The 12,284-nt window shown below is 53.1% G+C and overlaps 1 protein-coding gene across 4 annotated transcripts in view; it reads right to left on the bottom strand.

Moving 5' to 3' along the window:
* The window catches only part of DYSF (dysferlin), a 191,880-nt gene that overhangs the window by 65,884 nt on the left and 113,712 nt on the right, over positions 1-12,284 (bottom strand). For all 4 annotated transcript variants that reach the window (XM_087823630.1, XM_016202598.2, XM_016202600.2 and 1 more), the window contains 4 exons: positions 4,696-4,877; positions 2,971-3,111; positions 2,131-2,160; positions 670-699 (listed from right to left, as the gene is read on the bottom strand). In XM_087823630.1, the coding sequence (XP_087679756.1) occupies positions 670-699; positions 2,131-2,160; positions 2,971-3,111; positions 4,696-4,877 (383 nt within the window). The remainder of the gene's footprint in view (positions 1-669; positions 700-2,130; positions 2,161-2,970; positions 3,112-4,695; positions 4,878-12,284) is intronic.

Below are 12,284 nucleotides of genomic sequence, written 5' to 3'. Positions count from 1 at the left end.
GCAGGAAGTAGCTGCCCTTTGCCCAACCCCCCAGCTGACTAGGGCTCTCATTGCTGTCTCTCTGCCCAGGCCTCTGCCCTACTCATTCATGAGGACCCGCTCCCAGATATGCAGGAAGCCATAGGGAATGAGTTCCTCAACCTCATGGCAAAAAACGAAACATGCTTCATCTGGACGCAAATCCCAAACTTCTAGAACCTAGAAATCTCCAACCCACCCAGGCCCTAAACCATTCAGGCTCTAAACTGGTGCTTAGCAGGTTTCCCACCTTCTTCTTGCAACAATTTCTTGCTAATGCCACCTCCACCAGAAAGGCTTCCTTGACTACTCTGGCCTCTTATGATCATTTTCTTCTTGAAGACATGCCACCTAGTCCTCAGCCAGGTAAGACTATGTATTGCTGCCAAAGAGGTCTGGAAGAATCTGGCCTCCAACAAGGCAACAAGTCCTCTGAGGTGAGAATCATTCCAGGGCTCACCCCAGGCAGCCCTGGATCCACACAGAGTAAGGGAAATGAAGTCCAGGTAGGTCTCCATGTGACAGATGCCCATGGGGGAACCAGGAACCCTGAAGGCTCCAGAGCACATGCCCAGAGGATAGCTTTTACCTTCCCTCTGTCTCTGCCCACCCACCCCCAGCCACCACCACAGCCACGAGGGTCCACCTCACCTCTTCCAGGATCCGTGATGTATCATGCACCTGGACCACATCACAGAATGTTCCACATCCAGGAGACGGTGAAAAGAGGAGAGGAAGGGGACAGAAGTTTGCCATCAGTGACAAGGAGCAATAGCTGGGCACAGATCAGCACACCAGATATCACCTAAGGGGAGCCAGCAGAAACCTCCCATCCCAGGCAAGTGCCACGTGCCTCTAGCCATGCCCTCATATGATCCTTGGGAAAGAAGGTGTGATAGACATTGGTGCCGAGGGACTGGTAGGAGAGGAGGCCAAAACATAAACCTAGAGCCCAAGCATCTCTGGAAGTGACAGGAGAAAAGGAAAATGGCCAACAGGTGGTGGGAAGGCCCTGGACCTGTGCAGCAGCCCCAGGAAGCAGAGAGGCCTCAGGTCCTGGAGCTGCTGCTCCTATTGGAGCATGTGAACTTGGGGAGCCAGGAAGAAACAACCAGGTCCCCAGGGTCTGGCAGACTGAGATCGGGAGCTTGGATATGGCAAGAGAGGGATGGGGAAAGAGACAACGGTGGGTGGGGAGAGAAGCAAAGGGGGGTTTGGGGGGCAGAGGGCAAGAGGGCCTGCGTGGTAAGAGCTGTCTACAAATAATGTGGGTTGCCTCTAAGGGGGAGGCATCCAAACAGAGCCCGATGACCACTTCCCAAAGCTGCAGCTGAGCCTGGCCGAGAATAGTATTTTCTGAAGCCAATTAGCCTGGGTACCACAGTGAATAGTATTTTCTGCATTTTCTACTGTGATGCCCAGAAGGAAGGAGAGCAGGGACAAGGGAACCAAGTCTCCATCTCTAGTGGAGCAAAGAAACCCAGTCATGGTGGGAACAGTAAGTTGGGAACTGTGGTCTAAATCAGAGCTTCTGAAACTCGAGTATGCGCCAGAATCCTCCGAGGGCTTATAAACACACAAGCTGCCATGCGGTCCCTCAGACTTTGCTTCAGTAGGTTTGTAGCGGGACCCAAGAAGTATTTCCAACAGCATCGCAGGTGATGCCGCACAAAGAACCTCTGGGCTAAGTCAATGGCTCCCAGCCTGGCTGCACATTGAAATCCCCTGGGGAGCACTGGAAACTACCAATGCCTGAGCCACACCCTGAAAAGCTGTGCTTCGTTCGGTCTGGGTTAGAGCCTGAGCACCGGGGACTTTTAAAGCTGCCCAAGTATTCTGACATGCAACCCAGCTAAGAGCCACTGGTTTGGATGATCATGAGGTCCCCTCAGTCTGTGAGTGTGATCTTCTCAGGGAAGATGGGCAGAAAAGGCCTGAGCTGGGCCCAGACCCCAGCCCCTGTCCACCCCTGTGGCCCCACTGGGCCCTCTTCTGCCTGAGGGCAGGATGGAGGCAGTGGACGCCTGCTGCCCTTGCTAGCAGACAACAGAGCTGCAAACACAGGGAGGCCAGCAGGGAGTTTGAAGAAGTAAAGTTGAGAGCAACACTTACCTCAAAGCCAGGTATGTGGTGGATGGCCGGCTAGAGGGAAGGAAAAGAGCTTGCTTAGGTGCTTGTCACTCAGGCCCCCTTCACCCTCCTTTCTGCCCTGGCTAGGCAAAGCCATCTCCAACCACAGAATGATACTCATGGCATATGTCAGCTATCAGACAGTCCAGCAGTCTGCAGACTATTCCTCGGAGTCCTGGGGTCCCCTCAGAGCTGCCTGGGAGTTGGTGGGAGGGTGCATGGGGAAGCCAGGTTGGCAGTATGCTGTGTCCCCCTCCAGACACTTCACCTGGAGCAGCCCCACTTCTATCTGGCTTACGCATTGGGGTTCACATCACAGTAAGAGCAAGATTAGTGATATAGAACTAACCCAAGCCCCCCATTTTACAGCAGGGAAGTGGCTAGCCCAGGATCACACTGCTAGGCTGTGGCACAGTGGTGCTGGAACAGAGGTCCTGCCCTTTCCTGTCCTTGGAGTTCTGCCCCACCACCATCACAAGTAAGCCCCTGCCCCGCAACCAGGTCCTCCTCCCAGAAAAAAGCTCAGGATATGACCCAGGGGAAAATACATCCAATGGCCAGAGGACTCAGAAATTCTAGTACAGCCCAGGTTCCAGCATTTGATCCCAAAGTTAGATTGTGTCCTGAATTGGGGTTCAAAAAAGATGGCTGAGACCACTCTCAGCAGGAGCCTGACTTCTGCGCAGTACTCTGCATCGAGTGCAGGCCCTGGGCGGAGGAAGAAGATGGATTGGCAGCCCCCTGCCCTCCATCAGGCTGTCCTACCTGTGCCCCCCACCAGGTATTGCCTGCCTCCTGGACCTGGACGTGGCCCAGCCTCACCTTCTCTCTCTGGATGAGCTCAAAAGAGGCCAGCAGCTCACCTGCCGGCTGGCTTCCCCTAGTCAGGGGGAACCAGGCCAGCCGGGGCATCCGGTCCAGGCTCGGCTGACAGATGCAGCGTCCCATAAACTCATCTGCACCCTGGACAGGAAGTGGAGACAGAAGAGTCAGCATCCCCCAGCCCAGGGCTCTGGTGGCCTCGGAGGGATTGCCAGACCCACATCGGGCCTCCTGAACTCTAGGGCAGCCCCTGGTGCTGAATGGAGAGCTCTGCCCCCTTAAAAGGATTGAGAATAACATGTAGTGGCCCTAGTCACTGCTGCTAGATTTGAATCCCCATCATGGCGGGGAAGATCCTCTGTATGTCCATCTAGCACTGGCCTTGTTTAACTTAATCAAGCTCTGAGCCCATTAGAAAACAGAGTGACAGGATCCTAGCATTTCTCTGACGCACTCACAGAAAAAGCATTTGATATTTCCAACGACCTTTGTTTCTCCTGTTCATTTTGTCTTTAAATCCTACCACCTTCCAGGTGGGAAACTATGATCACACTCATCAAATTATATGAGTTTTGCTAAGATGATGTTTTGTCCTTTGCTCAAGCACCTCCCATGGGTCCCCACTGCCTGGAGGACAGAGTCCAAACTCTTCTCCTGGGATGCAAGGCCCCCTCCCGGGAGCCTGCTCACCTCTCCTGCCCTGCTTCTTTCCCTCCCCCAACCCAAGAGGTGACCTCTTTGCCACATGTCTCATCAGCTGACACAGTCTCTCTGTTCTCTCTTCTTTTTAAAACGTTACTCTGACCTTGTCACTCCCCTGCTCCCCTGGCCTCATTCTCTTTTCTCCTCCTTCCCTGCCCTCCCCTCTCCTCAGTCTCCATCTCCCACTCTTCCCAGGCCATGCTGGAATGTCCCTCTGCCTCCTCCCAGCACCAGCATCCAATCCCACGTTTCCTTCAGGGCTGCGACTTACCCACAGCCTTCCTGCCCTTTCCAGCCCACAGGGAGCTCTCCCTCCTGAGAAAACTTCTATGGTGACGATGTCCAATATTAGAGCCACTAGCCGCCTTTGGCTATTTCAATTCAAAGCTTAATTAATTACAACTAAATAAAATTCAAAATTCATTTTTCCAGTTGATTAGCCACATTTCAACTGCTCAATAGCCACATGCAGCTAGCAGCTCCCAGAGTGTTTCCATCAGCAAAGGACATTCTGTGGGACAGCTCTGTTAGAGGGTCCTGGTTTGCCTCAGGGCCATGTGGCTGTCTCCCTGGAGGATTCTCTGTCTGTGGGTGAGTCTCGGCTCCCACCTAAACTGGGAACCCAGAATAAGGGACCCCCCAGCACAGTACACAAGTGCTTACTTAATAAATGTCTGTGGAATCAACACAGCTCTCTGATGAGAAAGGACTAGCCTGGGATCGTATAAGCAAGTCAGAGGCAGAGAAAATCCAGGCTTTTAAGCCACAGCCAACAGCCCTTCCTTTCCAGATCTGTCCCCTCTCTCTGTTTTGGGCACAGCACATGAGCTAGTAGTCCATTTTTAATTACTCTAAAATAGTTCTAACCACTCTGTAGTCTGTAGGATCAAGGGAGAGGCCATCAGTCCCAACCTTAGGGTGCACCCATCTAGTTGGGGATCTGTTCCTCGCAGCGGCATCTCTCCCTGGGTCCCTGGAGGAAGCGGGCAGTGAGGGGATGAGGGAGGAAGGCAGGAGACTCACATAGGTGTCGTGGTCGTACAGCTCCACCACGATGTTGGGCGGCTGCTCGGCGATGCTGGCCAGCTCGCCAAAGATCTCGATCTCATAGAAGATGAGCGTCTGGTCCCAGGTGGGGTTCAGGGTGTTCTTCACCACCACCGTCTTCTGGCTCTGGTGCAGGAAGGAGACAATCGCATAGGGATCTGTGTGGGCCGGGTGCAGGGATGGGAGACAAGACACATCAGAGATGGTGAGAGTTGCCTGCTCAGGAGTCATTCAGGCCACAAAGCTGGAACAGAGCTGTGGTTGCCACTCTGCTGCCACATCAGGCTGGAGCCCATTTTCCCGGGGCTCTCCCTGCATTCCATAAGCAGACTGCTGGGCCACCATGGGGAAATGGACCCTGATCCGGGCAAGAGGGTACAGAAATCCAGAGAACTCCCCCTTCTGAGCTCCTTCTTGGGCTGGCCCCAGAGGGCAAGATCAGTTGGGAGAAGTGAGTCCCTCTGGATGGCTCATTCATTTGTTCATTCATTCATCCAACAAGCATTTACTGAGTGCCTTCTGCATGCCAGGCTAGGGGTTAGGGGCCAGAGGCTGAGAATACAATTGGAGCAAAACCATAATCCATACAAGCAAATTTAAAATTGCAATTTTGATCACTAGAACAGATACAGGGTGCAGTAGAGTGTGTGAGAGAGAAATCTGGCTTCTTTGAGGAAGGGAGAGGAGCACAGAGATGTTGGTGCCATCAGAATAGTATGCTTAGGGCTGCATCTCAGCAACTCACTCTGGCTGCCACATGGAGAACAGACTGGAGGGGGCAGAAGTGGATGCAAGGAGACCAGTTATGAGGATACTGGTGGCTTAGAGGGGTGGGAAGGCACTAGAGAGGAGCACATGGACTCAAGAGCTATTTAGTAGTGGGTGGTGTGAGAGGAACCCTAAGGCCCCTGCAGCTCCCTCCTGTCCCCAAACTCCTTTCCAGCATGCCAGCCCCAGCCATGCTGGCCTGGGACCCACCCACTAGTCATTCCCCCTGCTTAGTCCTAAAGGGAAGGTTGCAGTCACTAGAAAATATTCTAGGGTAGTGGTTCCAAATGTGAACATGCAGCAGAAGGCATACACAGACTGCTGGCTCCCACACCCAGAGACTCATTCATCAGGTCCAGGGCAGGGCCTGAGAATTTGTATTTCTAAAAAGTTCTCAGGTGGTACTGATCTGCCTTCCAGGGCCACACTTTGGAAACCAATGCAAGAGAAGGGCTTATGGGACTGAATGCATGTAATTTAAGAGAGGAGCAGAGGGCTTGGAGAATGGGCTCCCCAACTTCTCCCATTAGGGTATTAGTCTGGGGGAAGGGTCCAATTTGCTGCCATTTTATAAGACTAAAATGCCAAGGGCACATGACAGGAAAGTCTAGGAGTGCAGGAGACAAGCAGCTGGATGCAGATGTCTGGGAGGGCGGAGCCCAAATGCTCTAGCACTTGCCCTATACCCTTCGCACCTGCTCCATTCTGCAATACCTGGAATCCTCTAAGCCTCACAGTCCAACCCAATGCTGTCCCTAACCCCCAAGGTGGCCTCAAAAGGGCCTCGGTGGCCTCAGTGGTAATGGCCTCTGCACCGCTGGCTTCAGAAGGGTACTGGGATGTCCGATTGCAATCCTGGGACTGGGCTGAGGAGACAGAATGTCCCTACAAAGAGGAGGTGAGCAGGACAAGCTCCTTGTCCTTAAGGAGACCAAGTGGCATTCCATAGCCACTGCATGGGAGGTGGCAGAGAGTGACAGTAGAAGAAGTGGGAAGGTTAAAGTGGGCAACGGGAGGATCCCCGTTATGGGATGGAGGGAGCAGGGTCTAAGATTCTGGCTGTCACCCAAAGGGCCAGTTTTAAGGCAGAAGAGGATCTAAGTTGGGAGGCAGAGGCTGTGGGCTGAACATGCCGGGTTTGGCTAACAGGAGGCAGCCACCAGCCTGGATGAGCTCATTAGCCTTAGGCACAAAAGCACAATGAAGTCAATCCTGGAGGACTTCCTGCAAGAAACTGGTTTGGAACCTGATTCTGGGGGTAGAAGAGGGCTCTTGGCAGGGGAGAAATGTCACCACATCTCACTACCTCTACCTGGTGTGAGCCTCCCTGGCATGGGGCTCCCCCTTCCATGCACCAGCCTGGCAGGACTGGACGAGCCCTTCCCTTCCTGCCCCTGGCAGGGCCCAGCGGCGTCTGTGCATTTAATGAAACCGTCTGGCTGTGATACCATCAGCTCCAAGCTCGGCAGAGAACCTCTCCCTGGTTCCAGTAAGGGAAAGAGGGAGCGTTCCGATAAATAAAACCATATTAGAGAGCCGGCGAAAAAGCCCCTTTTGTTCCCACCCCCTGTGCTTCCCAACGCTTTATTTTTATAAGCGTGCGAGCCCCAGACCGACCGCGTTTACACAAAGATCACAATTGCACATTGTAGCGGCTGTGCACACTGTATTGGTGTTGGCAGCACCCCCCACGCTGGCCCCTGAGCAGGCCGACTCCTTCCAGCAGGCCCATCAGCGCAGGCAATGAGCTCAGCGCTGGGGGACGGGGAGGGGGTGGCTTTCAAACAAAAATCACCCAGACCCACACACGCGCCCCGCCCGCCCATGGGAGGAAAAAACACACAACAAAGGCATTGTAAAGAGCAGGCCTGGAGGCCTGGGGCCTCAGACACTGGGCTACTGTGTGCTGGGGCCTGGCCTCTCCCCCCACAGGGGCCAGCCCCTCCAAAAAAAAGAAACAAGTGGGGGTGGGTGTTGCTGAAGCAAGGTGGTCAGATGAAGGAAAACCAGACAGACGCACAGACACATCCCTCTTCCAGGAAAGCCAAGACCAGGGAGAAGCAGATCCCAAGGAGAGGTGAAGGGAAGGTAAGGGGCTATCTCTTCCCTGTCCACCCCAGCCCAGCACTGTCCACAAGGCCACCACTCTTGCAGGAGAGGGCCAGCAGGGGCCCTCAGGCCTTACCCTCCCAGCCATCCAGAGTACCACCAGAGCTGAGGTGGAATAAGGCTGGACTGGATTTCTCTGAGGACCACAGCTGCCCTCGGAAGCTCCAGCCATGATCACAGAAGGTTCTATCGGACTCCATCCCCATGAGAAGCCCCAGGCAGGTGGTTCTTCTGCTGGGCCTGGAGCCCTGCGCCCCAGCTCTGCTGCTCAGACCTTCCTGGAGCTCCAGGGAGGACACTTTCACATTCCCAATACCCTAAGCTTTCCTCATGGGCCTTCCCACCAACTAGCTCAGAACACTAGAATAGAGGCCAGGGTAGGCAGGTAGCATCATCCCACTTGCCGAAAGAGGGAGCCGTGCCCCAGGAAGACTGTCACTAGCCCATGCTCCACATGGCCAGGACTAGACACCATGACTCTTAGTCCAGTGCTCCTGCTGCCACATTCATAGGAAAAGGGTCCTTAAGAGAGAATGGACTGCATCACTAGTAAGGCAATGCAAATGAAAACTATAATACAGTAATATTTTTGCTATAAAATTTTAAAAAATTATTTAGATTTGTAAAACCCAGTGCTGGTGAATATTTGATGAACTAGGTATATTCTCCCTTATTGCTGGAAGCAATTCAGCAACTCTTCAGGAAAGCAATTGGGCAGTATGCCCAGGAAAACATAAAACTGTTTATACCCTATTTCCCATATTCCTGGGCATCATCCAAATTAACCAAAAACCTGTATGTACAAAGATGTTCACTCTAGCGTTATTTGTCATCCATCATTCATTCAGTATCCAATGACTGGCCAACCAGCATGAGGTAGGCAAGCATGGTGCTAGGAACATGAAGATGAATGAGACACGATCCAGGCTCTTACGTTCGTGACTACTTGTTAGAAGTGGTAACTAAACGATAGTTACAATACAAGGTGATTTGCAACTTAACAGTGGAGTGTATGAGGTGCTAGGGATGGGGGGTGCCCAGTGTACTGGTGGCACCAAATCAGTCTTCCCAAAGGTGGTCTCCTACCCTGCATCTCAAGAATGTAAAAGTTACCAGGCAGACCAAGGAAAAGAGGGTGCCTAGGCACCAAGCACAGATGATCAAAGGCACCAAAGAGCATGGACACTTGGGAAACAGCAAGGAGCTGATCTGGCTGAGGGGAGGAAGAGAGCGTCCAGGGCTAGAAGAGTGGGGAGGAGGTGGGCAGATCACGTAGGGTCCTGGATTCATGCTGAGCAATTTGGTTGGACTGAATCCTATATAGATAGATCAGTGTTTCCCAAAATGCGTTCTTCGAAATGTGAGCTCCGGGGAGCTAATGAGTGCTTAAACAATCAAACAGGCCCCTTTTCCTGCAGCCGCCTCCGAGCCCCTCAAGGCCACCGTGCGTTGTAAATCTCTAAGTGTGCCGCGTTTCCCAGTCTCTATAGCTCAGGAACCCTTTTTAAGTGGAGCATTTCACGAGCCTCCAATGCACTTTGGAAAACAGCTCCTTAAGCTCAACTCGAAAATTCCCCCAACCAGAGCCAGTCTTAACAGAAAGCTGTGCTTCAAAAGAGGGGGTGGACCCTGACTGGAGTCCAGACACAGGGATCCCAATGCAAGAAGGCTCCAGCCCCACCTAGGACAGTCTGGATCTGGGGAACTAAAACACTGGTCCCCACAGAGGGGCAGCTACGGTTCACTAGACCTCACTGTATGGGCCGAGCAGCAACACCCCTCAGGACCACCCAGCCGGCACAGCTCTGACCTCCCAGGAACCATGAAGCCAACAAAGAGGGCATAGGACCTTGTGTTTTCTTGACAGATGCCCCACCCTTGGCATCTGGTCTGTTCACCATCTCTCATTCACGCAGTTAGCCGGGTCAAGCCCCCTGAGCCCACATACCTGTGGGACTCTCAAAGACGGGTCTCTGGGTCCCTCATGCTAAGGGCCATTCTCTGGACGGTGGTGACCTCAAAACAGAGCTGCCCAAAGGTTGTCTGTCTTGGTGGCAGTTCTGTAAGCAGAGCTTATGGCTCCTTCAAACCACAGAAATGTTGGTGCCCAACTGGGGGAGGGGCAAAGCAGAATGTCCTGGGGAACAATTTGGCAAAGCAGACAGCTGCCTCCCTGATTCCCTTTGAGAAATATCAGTCGACAACGAAGAGCAACTTCAGGGAAGTGATGCTGCCCAGTAGGTGTGGTGTTGAGGACATGTGAGTCCTAAGTCCTATCTTTTCCATTCAAAGTAAACCAATGCCTTCTCCAGATGCTCACCAAGCAGTGGCAGTTCAGCCCAATATCAAAGAGAAGTCATTTGAATTAAACGTCATTTTGCTCTTCTTATCCCTAATCACTACACAGGCCACACACCCACAACCACAGGCCACACGCCCCGCCAGTGGTCCAGAGAATTGTGCTGCATGAGTGCTAGCCCCACCCAAGGCAACGCCCTCAGGCAGCCTGAACAGCAGGATCTCCACAGGGCTCCCTTTCCTCACTGCGTTTAATATTATTCAACAAATGTTTCCTGGGAAATTCCTGCGTGTTCCCCCAAACCCTCCGCCAGGGAGAAGGAAGCAGGCACAGCCAGGTCTCCAGGCAGCCCCAAGACCCACAGACAGGGGACAGGCAGGGAGCACAGCTCGGGCCACTGGAGCCCACCCCTGTGGGGAAAGGCCCAGAGCACCATGGGTCAGAGTTGACTGAGCGCTTCCAGACCCCTGGCAGGCAGGCCAGACCATAAGACTTGCGACAGACTGTGCTGGACCCTCCCCAGCCTCAGACACTCTGGATTCACACAGGAGTTTCCTCTGAGAAATGCCAGCCGGTGGCCATACACAGCCTCTGGCCGCCAGGGTCAGTTCCAGGGGAGAAATTGCTTTGGTTTAGGGTTTGGGAGTGAAAATAAACACTCTGGGTTTTATAGGTTCACCCGTGTTGGCTGCTGTTTTCCTTTCCAGCAGCTGCTCAATCAGGCCTTTCATTCAGAAGCCAGTGGCCTCTGAGGAAGCCCTGGGCAGTGCCCTCAACGCTCAAGGGATGTTTATTTGGGGGAGGGGGTGGGGCCAGGATGGAAAGTGTGACGTCTCTGCAGGCCAGTCCCAGGCTGACGCGGGCCTGCCGTCTGGAGGTGCACACTGGCTCCTAGCACAGCTTCCTTGGAGGAGTTCCCTCCCTGCAGGGTCACCACCAGCTTGGCCCACAGAGGACCAGGGCCTTCCACCTGAGCCCCACCTCACCACCGCCCCACACAAACCGGCTGCCTGAACCCCCACCTCTCCCACCCTCCCAAACGAAAATGAAACGAGGTTGTGAACTAGTCCACTTCACTTTTTCTCAGGGTACTTTCTAAGTGTCAGAAAGCCTCCTGGCACAGTTTCCCAGGGTGTTGCAGCTGCCTGTCGTCCCTGGCCTGCCAATCCCTGCCTGCTGGCTTTGAGTATGCTTTGCAGAGGGCACTCTCAAGACCCAGGACCCAAATCACAGAGGAGAAATTGCTCTAACCACCCTGCACCTGGCTGCATGGGGCTGGAGAACAGGTCCCTGAGAGGAGGGGAATGCAGGATGCACAGCTGCTGGGAAGGAGGAACCAGAGAGGACCCACGTGGGGAAGGGGAGGGGGCTGGGAAGGAGGACAGGCACTTGGCTATAAGCTGTGATTCTCAAAGCAGGACTCAGTTCTACTCAAGTATTTGGAGAGTGATGTGTCACCTGTCAGATATTTTAATTCAAGCAGTTGAATTAAGCTGTCTGAGTCTGTTTCTTTATCTATAAAACTGAGTGTTAAATACCTACTTCACAGAAGAGTTATAAGGGTCACATGAAATAATGTCAGTAAAGCACGTGGGTTCAGAGTGAGCATTTCAGTAAGTGTTAGCTCTTTAGATATCAAGTGCTGCAGGTTCAAGGGTAAGACAAGACCCCTTCCTGAAGGAGCTCAGTCACAGTGGGAAGCATGTGGCAGAGATAGATGGCAACTGAGCTATCCAGTGAGTCAGGGCTCTGAGAGAGGTGCTGGTGAAGTGCTGGCCAAGTGCTGAGAAAGGAATAACCTGTTTGGCTTGGGGAAGAGTCAGAGGGCATCTGGTCTGGGTCTTGAAGGATGAATAGGAGTTCGCTGGGTTAAAAATAGGGAGGGAATGCATTCTAGGCAGAGAGAACATTGAGTACAAAGGCCAGAAACATGACAAAAGTTGGTGGGGCCAGAGCTAGTGGATAGAGGCTCAATCAGGGAAAAATGAAACTGGTAAGGTCCATGGGTTCAGGTCACAAAAGAGTTGTCTGCCAGGCTGGAGAGTTGAGGATTTATCCATCAGTGTCTACGTTTGGAATCAGAGGAGTGACACAACCAGATCTGTCTGGGGCACTGCAGAAGGAAGCAGGGAGGTCAGGAGATGACCAGAGTGTCCAGATATGAAGGGGTAAGATCAGTTCTCAGGGACATCTTCATAAGAGTTTCAGGAGCCAGAATCAACAGGACTGGGTGACTGATGGGTGGTTTCCAACCTGATGGGTAATAGTGCCTGCTGATGTGACACCAGGACAAAGGTGGGGGATGCAGAGGAGGCCTGGATTGGGGGTGGGGGGCTGTCATAAGAAGTTCAGTTTGGACAGGATGAACTGAGATGCCTTTCAGGCATCC

The sequence above is a fragment of the Miniopterus natalensis genome, chromosome 13, assembly GCF_054644295.1.
Source record: "Miniopterus natalensis isolate mMinNat1 chromosome 13, mMinNat1.hap1, whole genome shotgun sequence".
NCBI lineage: Eukaryota > Metazoa > Chordata > Mammalia > Chiroptera > Miniopteridae > Miniopterus > Miniopterus natalensis.
This window is presented reverse-complemented; position numbering and strand designations above follow the sequence as displayed.